Genomic DNA, 27,548 nt, shown 5'->3' on the forward strand with positions numbered 1-27,548 from the left:
CGTGTATACGTAAATTGGCAGTTGCACCCGATTCCAGCTCCGGATAGCAAAGTTGGGCGATGGGAAAATGTTTGTGACGGTATTGTAATCGGCGAATGCGTCACGTTTTGCACGTAAGTCTAGTTTTACGACGCAGATAAGAGCGTGAGGATTTGACGTAACAGAAAAGATTTTCTAAATTCATTGCGGAGTTTCCCTGAACAATTACTCTGATTTATATATTTGTGAGCCAATTCACAGTAATAAATAACCCCCTAACAAAAGTTGGTTATGGACATGGCGCCGTCGGTCCCGTGTAAGTAGATATTGTTACGAATCCGGCCATAGTCGGTGTAATGCAAAGTATGGACATACAAGAATCGTGTTGTTCACCCAATAAAAATTATACAAATCCCATTTTTCTCAATTTTTCAACAAAATTTCAACGAATCAATTTGCTGTGGGACTTCTTAGGAATCGTAGAAAACGATTTCCATTAATTATCTCAATATGGCAACATAACCTTCAAAATACACCCCAGTAATATACGTCACAGTTTTGATATGTTTGCGCTAGAAACGGGAAAATCAAGTTCTCACGATGTGAACTTGGCAATATCACGAAACCAAAAAAGTTTAAAAATCCAATGCCAAAAACTATTCAAAACGTTGTAGCCCAATTTCATCAGTTACCCCCGGCTAGAAATGGGCCATAGATATGGCGTCGTCTGTCATGTGTGAGTAGATATCTTATTTCAAACTTGGGATTGTAAATTAATTGAGAATGAAATTGTTACGAATCCGGCCATCCGGCCACAGTCGTGTTGTCCACACATTAAAAATGACGCAAGTCACATTTTTCTCAATTTCTTAACAACATTTCAACCAAGTAATTTGCTGAGGGACTCTCGTGAGAATCTAAGAAGACGATTTTAATTTATTTTCCCAATATGACAACATCACCCATTTAATTCAATACGTCACAGTGTTTCGATATGCATGCATTAGTAACGAGAAAATCTAATTTTAACGATGTGAATTTGATACCATATTACGTAATGATAAAAATTTGAAAATCAAATGTCAAGTTTCCCCGAAAAAATTACGCTGATTCCTCCCTAACTAGAAATGGGGCGGTCATATATATTTTCAAAAAGAGGATTGTAAATGAATTGTGAAAGGAGTTGTTACGGGTTTGCCCATATTCTGAGTGATGCAAAGAGGCGAGTACGGACGAACATGCGGCGCGTTGTTCAACCAGTGAAAATTATACAAATCTCATTTTTTTTTCAATTTTTCAACAACATTTCGACGAATTAATTTGCTGAGAGACTTCTTTAGGAATCGTAGAAAACGATTTCCAATAATTAAATATCCCAATATGACAACATAACCTTCAAAATACACCCATGCAAAATCAAATACGTCACAGTTTCGATATGTTTGCGCTAGAAATGAGAAAATATAGTTTTTACAATGTGAACTTAATATCATATTACGTAATGATAAAAAGTTGAACAATCCAATGTCAGGTTTCCCCGAAAATTTTACGCTGAATCAAAACAATGTGGAATAGCCCAATTCAAACAGAAATAATCAACCGCTAACTAGAAATGGGCCATGGATATTGCATATTGCGGCAATATTTAATTTTAAACTTGGATTGGTAAACACAATACACATGTGAACTATCGTAGGTATGTTGAATTGTTTCCTATTGGAACATACTGTCTGGGCGTATCGCGAAACACGGGTATGTATATAAATAAAGGAGGAGTCGTTTTTACAAATAGTTGGTCGAAAATGGAAACAAAGCTTGTGTTTAGGCAGTGTTTAACCTGGGTTTGATCGAACCCCTGGGGTTCGGTGGATTCGCCCCACGGGTTCGACAAAAGTCCTCTGAAACATTTGTGTATCATAAAGTTTCACGGTGGTTGCTAGTTTTCCCGAAAGACTCCGTGCAAATGCATTCCAAGTAGATTTTTGAGAAATTTATTAAGCAAAAAAGCCTTTTACTTTTAGTTGGGTGACTATGTGAACTTAATAGTTCGCTTGTTGCAATTTATGTTTTCCTTTGTGAAGATTCGGCTGCGACCCTGGTTTTAACTGTTCAAAACGCCGTCGGGGTTCGACGGAAGCTTGCAGAATAACGTAGGGGGTTCGACACGTTTGCAAAAGTTAATGTGCGTTGTAAGTTAATAAGATAATTTAGTTCCAACGATGTGAATTTGACAATAACACGAAACCAAATGAGTTCAAAAATTCATTGCCAAGTTTTCCTGACAAACTTACAAAAATACGCCGACTCGAACCTTTTAGCCCAATTCAATCAGCAATAATTATTTGAACATTCTAGAATGGACCATGGGTATTCCATAGTCGTCCATGCTTAACTAGTGATAGGAGAAACAATACGCATGTAAACTACCTTAGGGGTGTCAAATTGTTTCCTAATAAAACAGATTATCTGTGGGTATCGCAAAATACGGTGTGTGTATTTATAAAAAAGAGAAGTGTGTTCGTTTCAGTAATATTTAATTGAATTTTGAAGAGAGGTGTCGAGTTGATTGGGATATATGGGTTGATTGGGTGTTGCAAGTTAATTAGATAAAACACCAATCTTGGGATCGTATAATACCGCGTTTATATAGTTTGTAGCAGTGTTAAATGGAAAGCTAAATTTGCACAGGCGGACAGGTTATGTTATGGTTTCTTGGAATTTTATTGCGTGTTGTGAGTTGATTAGAAAAAAAAATTATTTGTGTAATCGTAGAAGTGCGCGTACGGGTGCTCCCGTAGTATTCGTACCAGATGTCGCACAACCTGAACATAGTATGTGTACCAGGTTAGGGTTAGCAGGTTGTGCGCCATCTTGGTACGAATATCATGGGAGCGCCCGCGTACGTAATCAGTAATTTACTTTTGCGCATACCGAAAATACGAAAGTATACAAACAAGGTAAAACATAAAATAATTTTTTTCGGAATGAGACGCGATAAACCAGTATATAAACGTATATAAGAGTAGTGGTGAATAGAAAATAGAAAGTTGAATTTGCATGATGATGAAGATGGACAGATTATGTTATAAATTCTTAGGCTGATAAGTTCTTAGGTTGAGCGTGTGTGTTGTAAGTTAGTCACAATGACATTAACTGGTTAAATTAAACTTATTTTAGGAGGCATTTTTGCAATTTAACCCCGAAAAAGTTTCTGTACATGTGTATACTATTTTGTGAAAACCCAATATCTTTTTGTTTATTAAATTGAGCTTATGAAGAGGTGTCCGTGGTATAATTAATGTAATTGTGTTGAAAAACCTTTAGTCGACTCAAACACTTTAAAAATAGATTTTATAGATCTCTATATGTTTTAGGACAGGGTTCAACAGCAAGATTTACAGCCCAGTATTCAAAATGTTAAAAAAAAAAAAAAAATTGCGGTAATTATAGAATGCATTAAATTCAGGAAGTACTTTTTAGGGTTCCAAAAATAACTGTGTTTTGAGTTAAAATATGGACTTTATAGATTTCTAGATGTGTTAGGACAGGGTTCAGAAGCAAAATTCAGAGACCAGTATTCAAAATGCCAAAAAAATAAAAAAAAATTCGGTAATTATAGAATGCACAAAATTCAGGAAGTACTTTTTAGGGTTCCAAAAATAACTGAGTTGAGTTCTATTCGACACTATTAACACAATTTTGCATTCTTTCTATTACAAGTCTGTATATTTACGCCTATATCCTCACAAATAATTGACATACACTAACTCTTAAAACGTGCCATAGATATGTCGGTTAATTAAATCTATATTGACATAACTTCATAAATTGTTTTGACGGAACTAATAACTTCTCCCTACGACCTCCCAAGTTCGTCTAAAAGATTACTGGCCTGCTTTCTTTCAAATTTGTTAAAAAAATGATTGATGTCCCGATTAAGTTTTAGAACAGTTCTTCTAAACTGATAAATTCTGGGCGCAAGTTTTACATAGAATGTACTTAGTTCCACAATGGAATTTGGGCGCTCCCGTAGTATGTGAACCAAGATGGCGGACACCGGAACGTAGTATGTTTGCCAGGTTAAGGTTAGGCCATAATTTTATTCTAATTTTCCTTAATTTAGTTATATTACGAGTTCGGGGACTAGCCAAGTGACTCCCGTAGTATTTATACCTGAAATTATGACCTAAACCTAACCTGGTACACATACTACGTTCCGGTGTCCGCCATCTTGGTTCACATACTACGGGAGTACCGATATTTGTACAAAACTCGCGTTATTTTAATAAACACTATTGTTTCAAAACTTTTAGCCCCATATGTGCATACAGAGTTTTTAGATCATTACTTTAAGGCGTAGAAGGGTTCCTTGTTAACTACAGATTTTTTATAATTCCTTCATATCGAAATAAATCTTTTTAAATTCTGGCCATTTATGGCGGAGAATAGTCAGTTTCTCTACAGGTAGGGATTTGTAAAGTACACCTAGACTCGGCGTTGTGGCACATGGACTGGTAACCGGACGAGAGGCCGTGGTTCGCAATATGATTGAGTCATCTTATCGGCCATTCTCTCCCCCGGAATAAATATATAAATTCAATCCTAAATATGTAAATCCTATCCTACCTCGATTTGGACACAGGGAGAAGAAGGTCCCTTTCATCTAAAGATCAATCGTAGCTGCTTTCGCGATCGAGATACATTTCTCCCTTTCATTCATTGCTAAGACCATGCTATCTATGATACAAAGGATATCTTTAGTGCAGGCAGTGGCTTAACTCAACAACATAAACACTTGAATATGCCAGTTTTATCAAGCCCAGGCTGAGTGTCCGTGTTTATCATTTGCACACTTTGAAGATTAATTAGCGGATGCAAAAGATATTGCTAAGTAATGACTCGAAGTATAGAGCATTCGATCAGCAAGACCATTATGCAAAGACAGATATGCAGAAAAGAAGGCCGTCATGTTCCCTCGATCGGAAGATTATATTTTTTTGAGAGTCTGGCTCAGTTAGATAAGCTTACTATTCCTATATATTGACGTGTTATATTTTTTATTGTTCAATTCAAATTTATTAAGGTTAAAATTGTATTTATTTTATAAATACCGTTTTTGCTCCCATGCGCGGGGGAGGCCAGGGTTACTGGCGAATGTACCATTGATAATTCAAATGCAAGTATATGAAAGCAAAGATTCCGTAAGGGAGTTAAGTTGACTGAGGTTCAGTTGCAACAATCCTTATACGTGAAGGATATTGTATTAGAATTGTACATGATTATAACACAATTTGTTGTCGTGATAATTTTTTCAAAGCAGGACCACGCGCACTCGTTCAAAGAAAAACGGCACTAATCTCTGAGCAAAGTTAAAACTGAAACACCGAAAACTACTTAGACTATATAATTTTATTTTGCTAGATTATACGCCAAGAAATGTAGGTTGGCGCGAGATTTGAGGCGTATTAAGATAGATAAATCAATAAAAATGAAAACAAAAGGGGGCTCCCGAAGTATGCGAACCAAGATGGCGGACATCGGAACGTAACATGGGTAACAGGTTAGGGTTAGGCGATAATTTTTTTCCAATTTTTCTTATTTTAGTCCTATTATCAGTTCGAAGACTAGCCAAGAGCCTCCCGTAGTATTCATACCTAAAATTATGGCCTAACCCTAACCTAGTACACATATTACATTCCGATGTCCGCCATCTTGGTTCGCATACTTCGGGAGCCCCAACAAAAGATCTAAATATTTGTCGAAGCTGCTATCTAATATTGATTGGGGCGAGTCTTGAAGAAGGTTGCGTCAATCAGACCGGGTGGTAATATCGCTGGTTGAGAATTGTTTTTCGGAAATTGTTTTTGAATGACTTGAAAATGAAACAAGTAAAATAGAGGATGTACATGAAGTTTGGAATTGCAAAGGGAATTTATCGAAACCATATATTGGTTTGGCCCTCACAGATGTATTGAATGAAATAAAAATACTTGAACAATTACTTATTAAAAACGAAACCTGGTTTAGAAATATGAAGAACTGACTTCATAACAAAATTGAAATTGTAAAGGGACTTTATGGACACCTTGTATGTGAGAAATAAAATCGATTACTAGAGGAAAACATTCCACAGACTGCATTTGTTCCTTAAAACACTCATTACATAATTTCAATATACTAATAATTGTTCAGTAATTATAATTGTTACTTTACTTTGGCGTCACAGTTATAATGACGTCACAAACAAGGATTCTGCTGTTATTGTTGGTAATATATACATGGAGTGCATCGGCGAACATTGCAAATTACGTCGGAAATAAGAAAGCATTTTTGCGGGAAATTATACCAGAAAATTCGGTGGAAATTCGTTTTCACGTCGGCACAAGATTTATTCAAAGGAAACGTAGATCTACGACTCTTCTTCAGAGAGGTAAATTGTTTTCACTTTTTTGTATTAGATTCCGTAGAATGCTAAATATAAAACTTCTCGATTACTATAAAACTCTCTGTTACTCTGTTAGGCCTACATATTTACAAACTTTAAGATGCGTAAAGTACACAGTAACGATCACAAAATTGAGTTTTATTTGAAGAATTTTTTTTATTGTTAAGTGCGCCCTGTTTTTTTCCTGATAATTTGGCGCTGCACAAAGAAATAGTTTGGGTACCGCTGTGTTACTAGATGGTGTAGGTAGGAGGTATTTCTTCACGTTAAAGAAGGTTGTTTTGTTTTTATTGGGGGAAATATGACTTGCATGTGGTCTAGTTTTGGTATTATTGCTTAGTTTTTCATATTATTGCTAAAGTATTTCATCCGGCCCACTTATGCCGGCGCTCCCGAAGTATGTGCACCAAGATGGCGCACAATCTGAAACGTAATCTGGTACACATACTATGTTCAGGCTGTGCACCATCTTGGTGCACATACTTCTGGAGGTCTCTTATGCCTGCTGAAATTACGACGATGGTTTTTATGGATATAAAACTTATGTTGACGATATCGAGGAAATCTATGTCTCTAAACAAATCGATTTGTTTTATACATCGTTTCATATTGAGCCTCCGGTTCATTAACCCAGTCTATTTTCTGTAACTGGCCCAATCAGAAAAGTAATTGCCCATCCCCACTCTAACTCGTCATCAACTCGCGAGTGATACTTAGTTCAGTGCTTAAACTCGACTTCGGATGACCTTTGACCCGCGACTCGGGTTTTAGGGATTTCTACCCCATACATTTATGTATACAAAAATCTGAATGGTATTACCTTTTTACTTAACATATTTCACAGGTAGAGCGGGTCTCAAACCACGACACAAAGTGCCAGTACTGACGTCAGAAGAGATTGACGTCATCGTCCGTACGCACAATGTTTTGAGGAAGCATGTCGTACCACCTGCATCGAATATGAGACGAATGCACTGGAACTCTCGACTTGCCCATACGGCGCAATTGTACGCATCGAAATGTATTTATGAACATAGTCCTTCTGCGAAAATTGGAAATAAAGAATTCGGAACTCAACTTGGAGAAAACATCTATATCATTTCTGGAGGTATCTTGAGTTTTCTCATACTACGGGAGTCACTTGGCTAGTCCCTAAAACTAAAATAAAGAAAATTGGAATAAAATTATAGCCTAACACTAAACTGGTACACATACTACGCTCCGGTGTCCGCCATCTTGGTTGACATACTACGGGAGCTACTAAATATATTTATTTATACAGGCGAAATGAATCTAATGCACGCCATAAGACAATGGTACAACGAGGTGAAGGATTACGACTACAATACAAGGAATTGCAGGACGATGTGTGGACATTACACTCAAGTTGTTTGGGCAAATACGGACCAAGTTGGGTGCGCGTATGTTAACTGCAAGGGACAAGTTCAGGTTCGTATAACGAGCGCCAATTAATTTGATCTTGTTCGAGAACAAAATCGAACAATAAATGAACATTCAAAAATTCGCACAGCGAGTTTTATATTTATTAGATGAAGGGTCGTAGCGAGGGGGTCCTCCTCCCCTCCCCCCCCCACCCTTCGCCATCTTGGTTCACATACTTCGGGAGTACCCAAAATTTGACTTCCATAATTCGGTGGTCGAAAATCTTCGACAGAAACTAAATACAGCACGCAAACACAATTTTTTTCATTAAGGTACTCTGTACTGGTAGAGAAACCAAACAGGTACAAGCGTAGCCGGTAACATAGGTTACCGTTTCCGTTTACTGACAATGTTCAGCGTAAAAGACAGTAGATTCCAAACTCTAAAATTACAATTTTTCCTAAATTACATATTTGAACCTTGGGTGTCGCTGCTCGATAACTAGCTTTAGTTTCCAGTGACTTCCCTTTTCCCAGTAAAACTGTATCTAATTATCATTTTTTTGTAATTTGTAATCGATTGTTGTTGATTTTACTGGTTGGAAAAAAAAAACTTGACTTGACTTGACATAAATTTGGTTTTCCCGCATCGCAGTCGCCTTTTTCTAATACCTCTAGTCATGCGCACATTCTTCTTTAAGCCGTATTCATAGAAACCACGCCTGATAAAACTTTTTTATGTTGCAGGTTCGTGATTCGTATTGGACTAATCCCAACATGCTGGTATGCAACTACCTTACGCCTGGGAATGTCAAGCGAAGATACCGTGGCAGAGTAGATTTCCCATATCAGACTGGCAAAGCTTGCTCACGGTGCCAAAATAAAGATGACGTTTGCTTTGATGGATTATGCGACGTGGGTTCGAATCTCGACCCATCCGCGAATAAAACTTCAAACTCCCACCAGCATATCTCTGATGCTAATACATTGAATATGCCTTTGGTTACAACTGATGAACCTAAGAAAATTTCGTCTCAATTTATCATACCTGATCAGAATGTCGCTGGTTCGAGTCCCGTTCAAATTGTCAATAGAGATCCGTACGATTCCATAGCGAGCCGCTCATGGAATAGAAAACTGAAACCGGATGGCCATATTGTTGAAGAAGATGGACCATTTCAGGTTGAGAGGATAACATTTCCCAAACCCGAGGGACGGGGGTTAATTTCTGCTGGTGCCGTAGAACCAAGTTCGGTTTTTACAATACAAAATACCCCAGAGTCGGGAGGGTCAATACCAATTGAAATCATGCGAGAAATACAAAGATTAGATGACCGAGGTTCGAATCCCGGTTCATTCGTTGTAGAAAATTCTAAAATTTTTAACGATTTGTCTTTTCAAAGTTTATTTCCCGACATTGGCGATCAGTCGTACGAATGGATTGAACTGGGCAACCCAAGTGTACCAGAGGACCCGGGTTCAAGTTCCTCCCCATCCACCGGCCAAAACTTCCAGAATTTCAATAATGGTCCTATAATTCCACATAAAACTCATCAAGTCGTCATTGAAGTTAGACAACAGACTCAGGGTTTGAATCCCAGTGGTTCCATCGGAACTGAAAGTTTTCCGCGGGATAGTGATTCTTTCGTAAAAGTCGTCTCGTTACCAGAAAACGAGAGAATGAACGAAAAGGCACTTCTAGATAAAATTTTGCCCCATCTTTTTGGAGATTTCAGAAAATTTCAAAATAACTACTATGATATTGGCGCGTCTCGACTCCAACCAGAATCAAAGGCAGAAACCTCGCCACATCGATCATTTGTTGACGAAGATTTTCGAATATACCCAGTCGATTCGAATCGATCTAGAAACATTTCGACACCACAGAACATCTCGTTCAATGACCGGGATGGTTCGTACCAAATAGAAGATGATTCGTCTCAGACATTCCTGACCGATACCGAAAATGTGCCGAATGTTATTAGAGATGAACACGGTGAAATTGAAACACACATCATACGGGATGTACCAGCAGGGCAAATGATTCGAGGTATGTAATTTTATATTAATATGATAATATATTATCGTAAAGCGTACGCTTCAGTTTTTTGTTTAATATTTTATACAAGATTTTCAACCCAACTCCGAATCAACATCGCAATTCTAATTGTCTTGAAGTCGGAATTCCAGACCTCAATGTCGATAAATTCAAAAAATTTCAATAGAAACTCAAACCTACCAAGATCTCACTACAACATGCAAAAACCTACTCAAACCGTTAAGCAGCAGCATGTTTTCTAAGCGTACGGCGGCCTGCATACGGCGTTTTTGTTATCATAATCAAAATCTGATTTTCTTGGAGTTATGAGCTGGGGCCGAATATTTTACAACTCCGATTTGGAGTAAATAGTTTTGTTTCCCGATCCTGCAGCTCCGGTAGGGTGGTTCACGTAACTGATGAGGTACGGAGTTTTTCCAGCACTAAAGTCCATGCATCTGAAACAAATAACTGGTTAACTAATCTCGTACCCAACATGGACTGGTAACCGGGAGATTCTGTGATTTCGTTTGCTGTATTATTTAGCCGCGTTGTCGGCTTTCTCCCGCCTCACGTATTAATACAAACCCTATCCTTTCTTATTTTATACCTAAATACTCTTACTTCAAGGCCAACGACTCAATGCGAATCCATTTTTCGAGAGAATAACTGACGAGAGAACAACCACATTTGACGTCACATTGACGAATGATGACGTCATAGAAATCGTCACAATGCATGACGCATTCCGCATGAGTTTGTATCCACCAGCTGCAAATGCAAGAAAGTTACACTGGAGTGAGAAAATAGCACATGATGCGGATGAATATATACAACAGTGTATTAATTCTGGATTTGACGATCTGACGGACAACGTAAAGATTACAGAAAGTAAGGCCTCCGCTTGTTTTAAATATGATTTCTGGGAATGCTCTATTCTTATGGCCTTATACGACGAGAGAGCAATGTTTTAATACAGTTATTCCCAACCTATTGATCAGGTTTTCTAGTAGATTTTATTGTTTATTTTTCATTTGTTATTGGAGTGTTGCTCAATAGCAAGTGTAAATATGGGAAGTATCAAAGCGTACAAACTTGTCAACATCTATTAAAGTAAAGCCACAGCACGATTTTAAAACTCATTGATGGAAAACAAGCGTGTTCTCCCTTTGAAGGTTTCCCAACCTATGGGTCGCGATCCAAAACTGGGTCGTATGAAAATCTTCCTGCGTGGCTTGATTTTTCGGCGCTCCAGAAGCATGTGTACCAATATGGAGGTGACCAATTTTGTTCACCTACTTTACATCAAGTTGTGTAAGCGAACAGAAACTTATGGGCTGGGGTATATTCACTTGTCTAACACAGACAGTCCCCGAACTCGTAATAGAACTAAAATAAGGAAAATCGGAATAAAATTATGGCCTAACCTCAACCTGGTACACATATTACAGGAGTACTGATTTTTCGGTGCTCCCGAAGTATGTGTACCAAGGTGGCGCACAACCAGATTACAATATGTGTAACCGGTTAAGATTATCAGGTTGTGCGCCATCTTGATACTTATATTTCTGGAGCGCCGAATTTTCAACATGAACTTAAAGTTACTGATTTTATTTTCTAGTATTGCTTATTTCATATTTGGTATTGCGTATATGACGGAAGTAATACAGCATAAATACCTGGCAGCTTCTATTTTGCAAGTTTTTAGAGGTTTTAAAAACTCGCTGACGTCAAACAATCGCAGCTATCGCACTTTAGGTGATTTATGAGGAAACATGTTATCTGAAAATAATTATTGTTAAAGGTGTCCATGAAGTCTTGAATTTTTTTAAATTGCAAAGGGAATTTATCGATACCATATATTGTTTTGCCTCCCATATATATATATATAAAATGAAGTGAAAATACTTAAACAATTACTGATTAAAAAACAGCAAACCTGGTTGAGATATATGGAGAACGGACTTCATAACAAAATTGAAATTTTAGGGACTTTAAAGACACCCGTATATTATTAGTTTAATTTCGCGGTCTTAAAAGCACTACATGCCGTTTGGGACGCGAGATTTTACAAAATTTGTTTTTAAAAATTTTGGTTGGTCGAAAAAAAGGTCGAGAACCACTGCTCTACTATAGGGACACAAAGTCCAAATAATGGTCATCACAATGTCGATTTCACAACCATAGTTTGAAAAGAATTTAGTGAATGGTAGATGAATTTATAGACGTGAATTTAAGAAAAAAAAGCGGAACTTAAACCCCCAAAAAAAATTTGATGTAAAAAAAAATAATGGCTTTCTTCTTTCATCTTAGCACTATTGAGTACTGTAAATCAGAAATATTCTGGGTATTATACGGGTGTCCATAAAGTCCATTTACAATTTCAATTCAGTTATGAAGTCAGTTCCTTAGATATCTTAACCAGGTTTGTTGTTTTTTAATCAATAATTGTTCAGTAAGTATTTTTATCTCATTAAATACATCTGTGATGGCCAAACAATATGAGGTGCTCCCGAAGTATGCAAACCAAGATGGCGGACATCGGAACGTAACATGGGTAACAGGTTAGGGTTAGGCGATAATTTTTTTCCAATTTTCCTTATTTTAGTCCTATTATCAGTTCGAAGACTAGCCAAGAGCCTCCCGTAGTATTTATACCTAAAATTATGGCCTAACCCTAACCTAGTACACATATTACATTCCGATGTCCGCCATCTTGGTTCGCATACTTCGGGAGCCCTCATATGAAGTATCAATAAAACTCCTCTGCAATTTTAAAATATGTTATGACTTTGTGGACACTCTATCTTACATCCATTAAGTTACGAATAAAAGTATTTTTTTTTACTTTAACAAAAAGAAAATTGACTTACAACCTATTGCTTTACATATTATGATGTGCATATAATCAGCTATTACGTGGGTCGCCAAAATATTTTGCTCAATATTGACAAATGAATATGAAATACTTTTTTGTTTCAGATGACGTCAGTAGCAGTGACGTCATCACTGAATGGTCTGATGAGCAATACAATTATGACTGGGACTTGGGAAAATGTATGTTCGGGATTTGCGATCATTATTTAAAACTAGCAACACAGGATTTTGATGAAGTTGGATGCTCAAAGACTAGATGCAGCGGCAGATTGGAGGTAAGGATATACAGAAATATTTGAGACTTCCCCCAAAGAAGTTTCTCAGGTGCTGCCGAAATATGTGCACCAAGATGGCGCACAACCTGAACATAGTATGTGTACCAAGTTAGGATTATCAGGTTGTGCTTCTTGGTGCACATACTTCTGGAGCGACCAGAAATTTTATTTGCAAATGTATTTGGAAATTATCTTTTCCCTTGAACGCCTCAAATTTTAATTCAAGGCATGGTTTTAAACCATTCTTCTTTAGATAAAAGGAGCTATCCCATGGCGATGACGCCCATTTACTGTATAATTATGTGTCATTACGAGGCTAATTTGTATGTCTATTACATAGCAGCGCATCGTATTTCTAGCGCTCTTTGGTACACATTTAAAGGAAGGTCACGCGCACACGTAAAGGCAAAATGTTATGATTGCTAGCAACCATATAGACTTCTGTTCCCTAATACAGGTCGCTAGAAAAACAGAAAATTTGTCAAACGTCTATTTATTGTTATAAAGAATGAATTTTACAAAGTTTTTTTTTTTATAAAAGGTATATGTATATTACACCCATAGAAGCTCAAAATGTCGTTCGTGTACTTCAGAGCAGTGTCTTAACATAGAGTGCAAGCTTGTGTAGTGTTTTGAAAGTTACCTTGTGGGATATCGTTTCAATTCAACCTATACCTACGCGCATTTTATTCGTGATCTCATCTGATTTTCAAATTTTCTACTCTTCGAGTGACCATCCTGTATCATCTAGTTTTCCAAACGCCATAGAAAAATTTACTTTAAGTGGCGCACGTTTTTTGATATGACAATATATCATTATCTTTCAGATAAACGGAGATATACTACACCGTCCATATATATTCATGTGCCGTTATGGAAGTTACCTCCCTAACCCAAGCAGCAATAAACCTCCAATATCGCCATTGTCCAACAGTCGGAGACCATATATAGCTGGAAGCCCTTGCAGCGAATGTAGACATGGTGACGTATGCGTTAATGGAATGTGCGATTTTCCTCGACCAGTTGACGGACTTAGTGACATAAACACTACGATGACGTCATATATTGATGACGTCACAAATATACCACCTCGTGATGTAGCAGAAACTAGCGTAAGTGCAATATTATTTTTTTAAATTTACCGTGGAAAATAGAAAAGTGCGATTTTTTCGTAAATATGTTTTTAAATATTATATTGCTTCTGTTTTTCAGATTATTGCCGAAAATATCAGAAGTGTGTGATATGTGTGCTTGTGTATGTAGTTCCTTGAGTGTGGCGAGGCATGTTTGTTATGACATAGCGCGTATTTCGTGTCAATAAATTTGTGCTTGTATGTTGACCATCCCCTAAAATACAAATTTGACCTATTATTAGCCCAGACTCCACTGTAACAAGTCAAGCAGGTTATCGAACATCGATCCATGGATGCGGGTGATGATCCCAATCCAACCGCCATCCTTATCCTGGGTATAAGGCCACCCTGGTTATAGGGACACACAGGATATATAGCCACTCTGGTTATACGTGGCTTTCTTTTCTATTTAATCTCAGTATTATGTGTCGTCTGTGCTATTCGCTGATTTTTCATTTCATTTCCCCGAATTCCCTTTGCTTCATACTTGTTCACCAATCTTCCCCGCTTCCGTCGTGCCACCCGGCGCGCTTTTTCAACATAAGAAACTAACATGAACCTTATTATAATCGATTCTTAAATATTTCCAGATCACCATACTTCCATGCTTGTGTGAGAATGGCGGACGTTGCATTCCAGATATTTCCAAAGAAGTTGGACTCGGAGCTTATGAGTGTCAGGTATATTGAATTTTGGGAACTTCAATATTCTTGTTCAAGATTTTGTGTTTTTCCTCAATTCCACGCACCTAAAATATCTGCTTTTTTGGTCAGCAAAATAATAATCTTCCCCTCTCCGCTAAATTCAGTGAAATATTCATAGATAATTTCGTGTATCTAAAGAGTTAGAGCAGTGGTTCTCAACGTTTAAGCCACGCACCGTTTTCAGAATTCGTCACGTCTCGCGCCCCACCTCAAAAATAACTAGCTAACAATAAGCTACAAATAACAGATAGTAAGACCAAATCCTATCTGTTTCAGTGCCTGGTTGGTTTCGGTGGAAAATTTTGCAACGAAACGTGGAATGAATGTCCTTTGGGATTTACTGGTGAGTTATTTTGTGCCACGATTTCTAATCTTAGGAACAGAATGGCCTACACAATATATTATTTATCAGAGATGGTATTTGAACCCTAAATTTTTGACATGTTATTGACGATGTTGCACGGTTTCTACTTGTACTATAAGGAGAGAAATGAAAAAAGAGAATGATATGAAAGCCCGACATGAGTAAAGTATTGAAAGTATAAAAAGAATTATCGTCGGGCGCTCGTGACCGAAAAGATTAGGTCCTTTCAAAAATATCATGTCTCTAGTATCACAAAGTGCTTTGTTTGGAGTCACGTTGTGAAGACGCTCAAAGAATTTTATTCATAAAATAAAAATAAAAATCTTGTTTTCCAGGAGCGAACTGCATGACAGACATTGATGAGTGCCTTGTTAATCCGACACCGTGCTTCGAAGGAGTGGAATGCTTCAACTACATGGGTTCATATTATTGTGGGCAATGTCCGGATGGATATCTGGGAAATGGCTTAACTTGTATAAAAGGTATGTGCGATGAATATATTTACGAAGTCTAATGAGGAGAATACTCGTCTTTGTACAGTCGCTATTTTTTTTAATTGTGAAAAATCGTTTCATTCTACAATTGCTAAATTGAGCGTAGCGTAGATTCAATAAAAAATATAATTACTATTATTGAGGCGTTCAGGCTTTCACTCTGAATAGGTCTCTGTCTGAGCAGCCGCTCATGTGTAAAAGGTTATGTAAAATTAGCTGAAGTATAAATAATTTTCAGTAACAGTTGGTTTCATAATATATATGAAAATATACAAAGTTGTCTAAAGTTTTATTCTGAGGAAACAACGCTTAAACAGACTTTTTAAATTTTTAGTTGATTATTCGTTATCTGATGACACAATCGCTGTTGAAAACGAGACATCAGTGCTGTGGGATGATGATGATTCACTCATTGTTCCTGATATTCGTGATTTGGCTCACGAAGTTCACAAATCCCGTGAATTGATTCGTGAATTAGCTAATGAAGATGATTCACCAATTCACGACTATGATGATATCATTGGCTCGCTTGGTGATTTTGGAAATTTAGAAACTGCTCAATCAAATGAATTAACTACTGATAATGAAATGGTTCGTGAGATGGTGAACACTGATGAATCTGAATCACGAATTCATGAGCTACAATTAGTTCAAGGTACCCGCCCGTCCTCGGAAGTACGAGTTTTCACTACAATACCTAGTGTTGCCGAAGGAGAATCTACTGAACAGCGGGAAGACGAAATACATGCTACTAGAGCAGTTTTTATCCCAGATATAGTTAGTGTGCGTCCAATCGAGTCCGAAACGACAACCAAACCAGCGACCACAACCATTGGAAGCCATCAAGATGAAATTATTACGGAAAAAGTGTTTGAAAAAACGACGGAACCCCTCCTTCCACCTACGGAAGCTAGTACTAATGCTATGAATGGAACAACGAGCGGTATCCAGCAGTTATACACAGAAAAAATCAATATAACTCAATTGTCTTCAACAGAATCACAGGGCGAACATAGGACCGTGTCGTCTAATGCCCCTCCAATGGAGTCAAATGTGAAATCCACAGTGCCTTCATTTTCTGTTCACAAAAAAGCAGAAACAACAAACGCAAGATTGAGTAAACTTGGTACCGATTTAGATGAGCCATCGACTATCAGCAACAATATGTTTAAAACGCTTCTTTCTACCCCCAGTAGAACCACGTTTGCCACGAATACTGCTGCAATGGAGAAACAAAGTGAGGCGCTAACTAATCAGAATACAGAGACTGCTACAACAACTTTAACATCGACTGAAGATGCATCTACGGTCACCCAAAAGGGTATCAATGAAGGCACACGAGAGAAGAAAATTTTAAGCCAAACTGATACCACTACAGCCTCTTCTACTACCAAATTATATGTTGATAGTTCGGATGAAAGCGGAGTCATAATGCCTTCGTTAAGAGATGTTATTCACGACACTATTCCTCGCAGCAAAACGAATTTGTCTGCGATATTGGAACAATTCCATAAACACTTTGGTGATCGTCTTCTCGTAATTCAGAAAAAGACCAGTGAATCAACGACAACCAGTCAGCCAACAACGACCAGTCAGCCAACAACAACTACAAGTCAGCCGACAACAACGACGACCAGTCAGCCAACAACGACGGCAAGTCAGCCAACAACGACGACTAGTCGGACAACAACGACGACCAATAAACCAATGATGACGACCATGGGGGGAAAAACAACAACTAGTCAGCCAACAACAACGACCAGTCGGCCAATAACGACGACCAGTCAGTCAACTACAACGGCCAGTCAGCCAACTACAACGACCAGTCAGCCAACTACAACGACCAGTCAGCCTACAACAACGACCAGTCGGGTGACAACAAAAGCCAGTCAGCCAACAACGAGGGCCAGTCAGTCTACAACAACGACCAGTCAGGCAACAACAACGACCAGTCAGCCAACAACAACGACCAGTCAAGCAACAACAACGACCACCCAGCCAACAACGACGACCACTCAGGCAAAAACAATGACAAGTTTGCCAACTGCAACGACCAGTCAGCCTACAACAACGACCAGTAAGCCAACAACAACGACTAGTCAGCCAACAACTAAGACCAGACAGACGACCAGTCAGCCAAATACAACAAACAGTCATCTAACGACGACGATCAGTCAGCCAACAACAATGACCAGCCAGTCAATAACGACGACCAGTCAGTCAACTACAACGACCAGTCAGATAACTACAACGACCAGTCGGGTGACAACAAAAGCCAGTCAGCCAACAACGAGGGCCAGTCAGTCTACAACAACGACCAGTCAGGCAACAACGACGACCAGTCATCCTACAACAACGACCAGTCAAGCAACAACAACGACCAGCCAGCCAACAACAACGACTAGTCAGCCAACAACCAAGACCAGACAGACGACCAGTCAGCCAAATACAACAACCAGTCATCCAACGACGACGACCAGTCAGGCAACAACAACGACCACCCAACCAACAACGACGACCAGTCAGCCAACAACAACGACCAGTCAGCCAACAACAACGACTAGTCAGCTAACAACTAAGACCAGACAGACGACCAGTCAGCCAAATACAACAACCAGTCATCCAACAACGACGACCAGTCAGGCAACAACGACGACCACCCAGCCAACAACGACGACCAGTCAGCCAACTACAATGGCCAGTCAGCCTACAGCAACGACTAGCCAGCCAACAACAACGACCAGTCAGCCAACAAATAAGACCAGACAGACGACCACTCAGCCAAATACAACAACCAGTCAGTCAAAAATAACGACCAGACAGTTGACCACTCAGCCAAATACAACAACCAGTCAGTCAAAAATAACGACCAGACAGTTGACCACTCAGCCAAATACAACAACCAGTCAGTCAAAAATAACGACCAGTCAGACAAATACAACAACAAGTCAGCCGACAACGACGACCAGTCAGACAACATCAACGACTATTCAGTTAACTGCGACGACCAGTCAGGCAACAACAAATACAACCAGTCGGGCTTCAACAACGACCAGTCAGCCAATAACAACGACTAGTCAGACGACCAGACAGCCATCGAAGACTACCAGTCAGTCAACAACGACGACCAGTCAACCGACAACGGCGACCAGTCAACCAAACACAACAACTAGTCAGTCTTCAACAACGACCAATCAGCCAACTACAACGACTAGTCAGGCAACAACGACTACCAGACAGCCAACTACGACGACCAGTCAGCCAACAACTAGGACCAGACAGACGACCAGTCAGCCAACGACAACGACCAGTCCGCCAGATACAACAACCAGTCAGCCAACTACAACGACCATTCAGCCAACAACTACTAGTCAGGCGACCAGCCAGTCATCAACGTCGACCAGTCAGCCTACAATGACGACCAGTCAGCCAACAACAACGACCACTGCAAATTTAACGCCAAGACGCTCTTTCATATCAGTAAGTACATCAGACTCAATTTTTAATCATTTGTTATTTTTATAAAGGTGACAGTAAACGGGTTTTTCCAAGTTCCAAGCCAAACTTGACCAGTAAAATGTAATTCGAATTGTAATGGTGTAGTGTAGACGTAGAGGTTATGTTCAAATTTATCATTATAAAAATGACCAGTAATGTCTCACATATTGTTTACAAGTCTGTTTAAATAACTGGTGAACTATTCCCATACTTGACATGTACTGGTAACGAGTCGAAAGGCCGCAGTTTGAAATATCACTGAGCCGCCGTATCGGCTTCTCTCTCTCCGGGATAATTATGCAAATCCTATCCTATGTGCTCATTTGTTATAGGGAATGCGTAAAGTAGTAAAATGCCGAAAGACAAAGTCAGGAAGAAAAGTCTGCATTCCAGTTCTCAGAAGAATGAAATGGAGAAAAAATAAAGAACAAATAACCATAGGAGGAAGACCAATGAAATATTACGTTTCAAGAAAACTATCAAGAACAAAATTCTCACAAAAAGGTTTTTTCATTTTCAATGTGGTTATTTTGGTGCTTCCGAAGTATGTGTACCGAGATGGCGCACAACCTGAACCTTAAGCTGGTACAAATGCTATGTTCAGGTTGTGCGTCATCTTGGTACACAGGTTCACATACATCAGGTTCTCCGTTATTTTAAGCGATCTGCACAACAAAAATACTTTCTCCTTACCTATCAGGGGATGCCATGCAGAGCCTTGTTCAGAGCAACAGGGTAGGATGTATCCCTGACATGGGCAAACTACTGCCCGCAGGCCCGAATCCGACTCGTCGGGTAATTCAAAATGGTCCGCATGATGCTGCCACAATCAAACCAATTTTTAGCTAAGAATAGCTCAAGGAATTTGTTGAGATTCCGTTTAAATTTAGTTTGGGCAGCAGGCTTATTGTTTTCCACTTTTGATTTTTGTAACACTGTAAATATTGTTCATTAAATGTAACTTTTTACGTCACAATTACGCCAGTCTAAATGCGCAAAATTGTTGCCCCCTGCTCAGAAGACCTTGCCCACGCCTGATTTATATACTATATTCGAATCAGACTGGTTACTGATTGAGGGGTGGATCTTGCCAAAATGAACATGAAATTCTATCGTACTCACAGGTCTATACCACAATAGAACAAATTTTGGTTGAGACAGTTTATTTACTTCGAGTCATATTTTCAATTTCCGTTCATTTTCAGAATGTCAGAAACGATGCGGATTACGAGGCAAATGTACAACTTACGGAATGTGCAAATGTGAACCTGAATACGCGGGTGAGTAATCTGATCGTTGAAACGTCTTGAAACGTTTTCCTAACTTAATGTTGTTAATAGTTGAATGAGATTACCTAAGAATAACAATTGTTTTGAGAATCGCCTTAAAAATGAGCGCACACGTTTCATATTACTCGTTGAAATCGCCTCTCTCTTTTTTATCTTAAAACCATTCGTTTTTATGGAGCGGGATTTTGCTCCGGCTCAATTATTGCGAAACAATTCACATGATCAAAATCAATTTAAAACAAGATAAATCATGTATATATCGCTAATAATCACATGCAAATTATGCAATTTAGTTACGGCTGATAGTGAACGACAATAGTCGAATGTTATCAAATTGCCAATATCTATGAATTCGAAAACTTTTTTAATTATTGATGTCAAGGACTCAAAATTATTGATCAATTAGTTACAGTCCATGCTAGTTATAAATACCAGACGCGGCGAATTTGTAGCACTGTTTTACCGATAATCGTTATAGGTGCTTATTGAGAAGTTACCTGATCCAGTGGTTCCAAACGTTTTTCGTTGAATTGTGGTAATTTAATTTGTTTTTCGGACCATTATTGTAAAAAATGACCAATCAGTAACAAGTTAACAGTGACATCACAGTTGCAATTTAACCAGCCACCAAGACGGACATAGACTAGTATTCGTAATTGTTTGTTTTTTCCAAATTTAGTCATCAATCAAATCATGTTTTCGGAAGTGACCCAAAAATCCTTTCTCCTAACCTACAGCTATTGTCATTAACGCCTTGATTTTAAAATTTCGTGCTATTATTGCAGGACAATTTTGTGAACGGTCATCTTGTGACGTCATGTGTAAGAACAATGGTGTCTGTATTTCAAGAAACACCTGTAAATGTGTTAATGGATATTTTGGGCCAACATGTGGCGAATGTGAGTAATGAATTAAAATTATTTGGGTTATGTTGGATTCGTTTACCTGATGTCTGTTTCCTAATAGTAATAACTTGAATTACTTCAGCATTCATCGGCGCGTAATGCACATATTTCTTATGGTTTTGGTATCTTTTCAGGGCTGCCTATAGCTCTGTACAGAGATGAATATCTTCAACTTCAGAATGAGTGTAACAATAGTACAATTGTTTTTTTTATTTGAATTCGGAATAAATAAACACTGGCACGAATATGAGCATTTTCAGCGTAACTTCAAACGACTGCAGGGTGACTCATTGCATATTTTTATATATATCCCGAGAGTGGAAAGGCAATAAGATATCTTAATCATATGACGGTTTACTGCCTCTCACTCGTCTGGTGTGATTAACTAGTCAGTTTGGCAAACCAGTAATGAGTTAATCCAGATAGGCGCTGGTTAGTTACGGCTTCCTCCACCATCAATTCCATGCATCTGAGACAAATAACTGGCTAACTAATCCATTACCCGACATGGCCTGGTAACCGGAAGAGAGGCCGTGGTTCACCGTATGATAATGTTGTCTTTCGGCTTCCCTCTCGCATGGAATATGTTATGTATGGAAATCCTATCCTATTCCAGAAATATGGACTTCGACAGGGAAGCAGAAACTGCTTTTTATGATCTCATAAACTCTCCATTTTCCTTAACTTCAACTGAATTTATTTCCACACAGTCAGATGTGAAGACCCATGCCAAAATGGAGGCACATGTATACGGCCCAACACCTGCAACTGTGCAAAAGGATTTGAAGGCAATCTGTGTGAAAATCCGGTTTGCGATCCTGGCTGTGTGAACGGAGGAAAATGTGAATCTGGCAACGTGTGTTTGTGTCCTCAAGGTTACGAGGGAGACAGATGCCAGAAAGGTGAGCGTAGTGTGTTCGTAGGAATTGTATCACGAATCATGATGTGTCGCCAACTAACATAAGTATATAAGACTCGATGGAAGTCTGCCAGGAAGATTTACGCAGTTCAAATCTTATAAAATCGTGGAAAGTATCATTTGGAATATTTTTTTATTATTTTTTATCGCAAATTAAAGTACAAAGTTCAAATTCTTCACCTATAAAAAAAAAACGGGGCCTGAAGCGGGTGACGTTGCCAAACTATGCTCTGTGGCGGAATTTTAAAATTGGTGCGGTAGATCTCGTCCATTGGGAAGTCGGTGAGCCAGTACAAAAGTTCTCGAAAGAACTGGAATATTGTTATTCACTTTAAAATATCAGGCACAATGGGAAATTTTTTTCGTGAGATTTTGCTTATCGCATTCAATCCATTACAACTTGAATATCTTGATAATATTTTTATAAAATCAAGCGTAAATAGTCGCGAGAAATTAAATATTGCGCTGATTTATCAATTGTATTTCTCTTTCAGCCGTCTGCAATCCTGAGTGTCAAAATGGCGGCCATTGCATCAGGAAGAATGTGTGCACATGCGCGAGATTGTTCCTGGGTGACAGATGCCAGATAAGTAAGCGGCTTTCATAATTTCAAGATTATCATCTGCAGCAGAGTAGCCATAGTTATGTTACAAATGTAATAAAATGTAAAATAACTGAAAGTGCACAGTAAACAGTAAGAAGTTCAACAAAACATATAATGTAGTTTAAAACGAGTTTGATAAAATTCCTAAATATAGATACAAGGAAGGCGACATACGTTTATCCAACTTCAACTATTGGCGCATTGGCTAAAATTTATTTAAACATGGAATCTTAGGAATTATTCACACACGGCGAATTTAAAAGCTAACATTATGAGCCCAAACTGACTTGAACCTCAAATATAATTTCATCCAAATGCTCACCTACTCAGCTAGGCGCGATCTACAAGCTTTGATAAAAGCTGTCTAACTAGCCATTTATCTGGAGTTTTATACTTTAATATTTAATATGTATAAATATGTTGATTTTATTTACTGTCAGGCAGTAGACTCAAAATACCAGTACGAGCCCTCTTTTCACTAAGATGACTAGTTTTCTCTCTCTCAACCAGGTGTCTGTTCCCCAGGATGTGGTCACGGCGGTCGTTGTATGAAAAATAATAAATGTTTTTGTAAGACCGGGTGGACTGGGAACCATTGCAATACACGTAAGTATTTCGTAAATTTAAATGGTTCTATACGATTTCCTAAACAATCTAAAGTTTAGAGAAACACATAAAAAAGGAACTAAAACTCGTTTTCTCCTTTTTGATGTTTTCACTCAGCTTAAGGAAGGTTCCTTGTTCTGTTAACTTTTTTTGGTTGAACAATAAAATTTTATTATTGTAATACCTTTATTCTTCGTTTAGAATCTTGTATAATAAATATATTGCAATACAACAAAAATCAGTTTTTGCATCAAAATGTCATTTTGTAAATGTTCAAATAGAATTTGTCGCAGATACAAATTTTGTATTTGTAATGTATGTATGTATGGATTCGCACTTCATTCCAAATGAGTCATTTAATTGGCTGGACATTTTCCCACGCCTCCAGTCCGAGCGAAATTCTGTAAAAATATCCATTGTTGCCATGGCCTCTTTACCAGTACATGTCGGATATTGGCTTAGTGAGCCGGTTATTTGTTTCGTGCCCATGGACTTGATAGTGGAGGATGACGTAAACGACAGCAGTTACGTGAACCATCCTACAACGACAACGAGTCCAGCAATTCATCCTGAGGTCTCTTACTGCGTCGCCAACTTGGTCTAGTTCAATGCTAAATTGGTAATAATATTCTGAAATATCACATCCTTCTCAAACTCTGTTTTCTGTTACAGCAATATGCATTGACAAATGTGCGAACGGTGGTGTCTGTGTTTCTCCTAACAAATGTAAATGTAAGGCAGGATGGTCTGGATCTTCATGCAGGACAGGTAAAACTCTTTTATCATCTTCATCATTTTGCTGACTTCTAAGAATCATCAAACGATATGATATAAATTTGGCGCTAAAATCATTCGGAAAACCTGTATATCATTTGATTCCTACTGTCTATATAATATACTTCATTTTCAAAACTTATTTTACTACAGGTCATTGCAGAAGATGTCGGTTCGGTTCGCGCTGCGTACGACCAAATACTTGTCGATGTCCGTACGGTCCACGAGGAAAGGGCTGTAGGCTGGTAAGACGTCTTTTCATTTAATTACGCTCACCCGAGCATGGCCTAAAGAATTTATACTGGGTTTTTTATTGTAACATTTCATCTCACTGCGCGATAAAATTTGCTTTCGTTTGAGATGTCCCTCAATTCGCTACCTATAACTTTTAAACAGTCATAAACGTTCGAATTAACCAATATTTTGAATTTTTTATTGTCCTACTGATGCGGCGCCGCGAACCTTCAGGGTGAAAGAGTAACTTCGCCCAGAGACGTTATACGGTTCGAAGAGTTTTTACGCTCAATTGAGCATGGCGTCGGGACGCTAAACTGAGTGTTTCAATCACTTCTCTTCCGATTGCGCTCAAGTTAATTTGTATTTTAAAAGTTTGAATCAATCAGCACGTCATGTTAAAAAAATCTAATTTTTATTCTTGTCGTTTGTTTGACGTCAATTGCTTCTCAACTCGGCAAACACACATTGTCTCTGACACGATGACTTGATAGTCCCCCTTGTCAATGTCTGTTTGACTCAATTAATTTTTTGAAATTACATTGAAGAATAAAAGGCGACTGGCTATATCGGACATTTGTCACGCTATGGTCGTTTGTTTGGCTTTACTGTATGCATAGCATTCGTTAAATTAAATTTCAATGTCACAATTTGTCAAGTCTCGCGTGCCCCATCTTAAAAATCAATAGCAAACAATAAGGTACAAATAACAGATAGTAAGGTGAAAGTAGGTTTTATTCAAAAAATACGTTGAAGTTGGAACGTAAATATTCAAATAAAGAAATGTAAATATCCAAAACAGGGCGCGCAAGATCTTTATTTGTAATTAGTTTCACGAAAAAAATTGTATACGTCCCACTTGTGGGATGCGCCTTGCCGTTGAAGAACCACTGTTATAAAACATTTTCTCCGTCGTAAATAAAAGTTAATAACTTCGAAATTTATTTCCAACGCGTCGTGGGGGCTCCTGAAGTATGCGAACCAAGATGGCGGACATCAGAATGTAATATGTGTACTAGGTTAGGGTTAGGCCATAATTTTAGGTACAAATACTGCGAGAGGCACTGGGCTAGTCTTCGAACTGATAATAGGTATAAAATAAGGAAAATTGGAATAAAATTATGGCCCAACCCTAACCTGTTACCCATGCTACGTTTCGATGTCCGCCATCTTGGTTCGCATACTTCAGGAGCACCGCGTCGTGAGTATGACAAGTTTGGTAATCTCCGATTTACAGCGTTTTATAAATGAACAAAATTGGGACCTCCTGAAGTATGCGCACCAAGATGGCGCACAACCTGAACATAGTATGTATGTGTACCGGTTAGGATTCAGGTTGTGCGATATCTTGGTGCGCATACTTCTGGAGCACCCAAAATTGAGTCAGCTTTGCATTTTTTTGAAAACCTTTCTAATTGTGCGCCATCATGATTGTACCTAGCTTCAGCAGCTCTTAGCTATTTATTAGTTGCCGGTAACGTTTCTCAGATCAGTAATTAGTTTTCTTTACTTGTGAGTGCGCGTGACTTTTTTTTGAGAAAATGTTTCCTAAAAATATTGCCTTTTTTCAGAGGTTACTTCTCAGCAGAAGATCTTCAATACGGCGATTTTGAAACTGGATCTACCTTTCTAATCAGCATCTCCATTGGCCGAACAAAGGGACGTCGATTCAGAAGTAGAGAACGAGCATAAACTCTCGTTCGTCATAAACTTCATCCGCTATAGTCAAGGTTCTAAAATGTACCTATGTCATCATAGTGTTTTGAACTTTGCTTGTGTGTCGTCAGAATGTTAAATCTACTTTTTACTTATGACGTAATACGCCGTTTGAATACTATTTATTGAGCTATTTATTGTATTAACTTCGCTTTTTTAAAAACTGAACAATGATAAAAATGATTGCAGTGCTTCTGGCATTGTAAAAAAGTATTTGTTCTCGCGCTATTTGAGTAGATCTCTGCCGTTTTACCTGAAAATGAGGTCCTTTCGAATAAAACCAGGTTATGTATATGTGATTACTGCCAGAAGCAATGCATTAAACCAGGGATGTGCAACCTGCGGCTCACAAGGAAAATTTGTGCGGCCTGCAGAGAAGTGCCAATTTTGAATCATGTGCGGCTTGCGAGTTTTTAATTAATTTAGTTTTATCTGGTAATTCCAATCCCCTTGCGTTGCAATCCTATACATTACCAATCAAATTTATTATCTATGCCTATGACGTTATAATGCCCTAACAGCGAAAAACACATGTCATAAAATTAATAACCAAAACTAAAAGGCCTATGTTTAATGAAGGTGCGGCCGCAGGTTCACCCATTTTTTTGTATATCTGGCCCACTGGTATTAAAGGTCGCACACCCTTAATTCAAAATACGCACAGAAACTGCTTAAAATTGAATTCTAAAAGATGTAGGCATACTCTGCCTGGATCTATTTCCACGTTGAGTCGACGAATTGACATGAAAACTGCGGCACCTGAGTTGTTTATGATTTCAAAACTTTGCGGAATTTATCATGCAGATCTGGCTGGCCTCCTGGCAGTAGACTTTCAAATCGTGTACCAACTGGTATCACTAACTTTCCTGATGAATCCTAAACTCTCGGATCGTGTTAGTTTACAACTTTACTATCAGTGTTCTTTCTATTTTTGATTGACGGATTGAAATCTTGCATTGAGCAAAAAGATTTTCCATTTATTAGTTCTAAGGCAGCATAGTGGATTAGGAAAATAAGTATGACTCTTTGTATCTTGTATTTTACGCCATTCTTACTAGTTCTATGTCTTTAACCAATAACACAATGGCGCATGCTGCTGGTCTTCTTGGTATTTATGAAATTTCTGATGAGTTCCATTTCAAATAAATTTGATCAAATACATGTTTATGAGTGATTTAGATAGAACAAGTGTATAAACAAACTGTAGTCATGCATGGATATTAAAGCAAAAATAATTTTCGGTCCTCCCGAAGTATGTGAACCAAGATGGCGGACACCGGAACGCAGTTAGGAAGGAAGGATTTACATATTT

The 27,548-nt window shown here is 38.3% G+C and overlaps 1 protein-coding gene across 1 annotated transcript in view; it reads left to right on the top strand.

The window, feature by feature from the left end:
- Positions 1 to 27,548, top strand: part of LOC120336192 (uncharacterized) — a 108,970-nt gene extending 81,422 nt beyond the window's left edge. Inside the window, exons 26-38 of the mRNA XM_078116246.1 lie at positions 14,720 to 14,809; positions 15,110 to 15,176; positions 15,533 to 15,679; positions 16,026 to 19,171; positions 19,522 to 19,693; positions 20,395 to 20,469; positions 21,264 to 21,377; positions 22,094 to 22,285; positions 22,797 to 22,892; positions 23,417 to 23,512; positions 24,185 to 24,280; positions 24,440 to 24,531; positions 26,092 to 27,548. Of these exons, the coding sequence (XP_077972372.1) occupies positions 14,720 to 14,809; positions 15,110 to 15,176; positions 15,533 to 15,679; positions 16,026 to 19,171; positions 19,522 to 19,693; positions 20,395 to 20,469; positions 21,264 to 21,377; positions 22,094 to 22,285; positions 22,797 to 22,892; positions 23,417 to 23,512; positions 24,185 to 24,280; positions 24,440 to 24,531; positions 26,092 to 26,133 (4,425 nt within the window). The 3' untranslated portion in view covers positions 26,134 to 27,548. The remainder of the gene's footprint in view (positions 1 to 14,719; positions 14,810 to 15,109; positions 15,177 to 15,532; positions 15,680 to 16,025; positions 19,172 to 19,521; positions 19,694 to 20,394; positions 20,470 to 21,263; positions 21,378 to 22,093; positions 22,286 to 22,796; positions 22,893 to 23,416; positions 23,513 to 24,184; positions 24,281 to 24,439; positions 24,532 to 26,091) is intronic.

The sequence above is a fragment of the Styela clava genome, chromosome 1 (genome assembly GCF_964204865.1).
Source record: "Styela clava chromosome 1, kaStyClav1.hap1.2, whole genome shotgun sequence".
NCBI classification, from domain to species: domain Eukaryota; kingdom Metazoa; phylum Chordata; class Ascidiacea; order Stolidobranchia; family Styelidae; genus Styela; species Styela clava.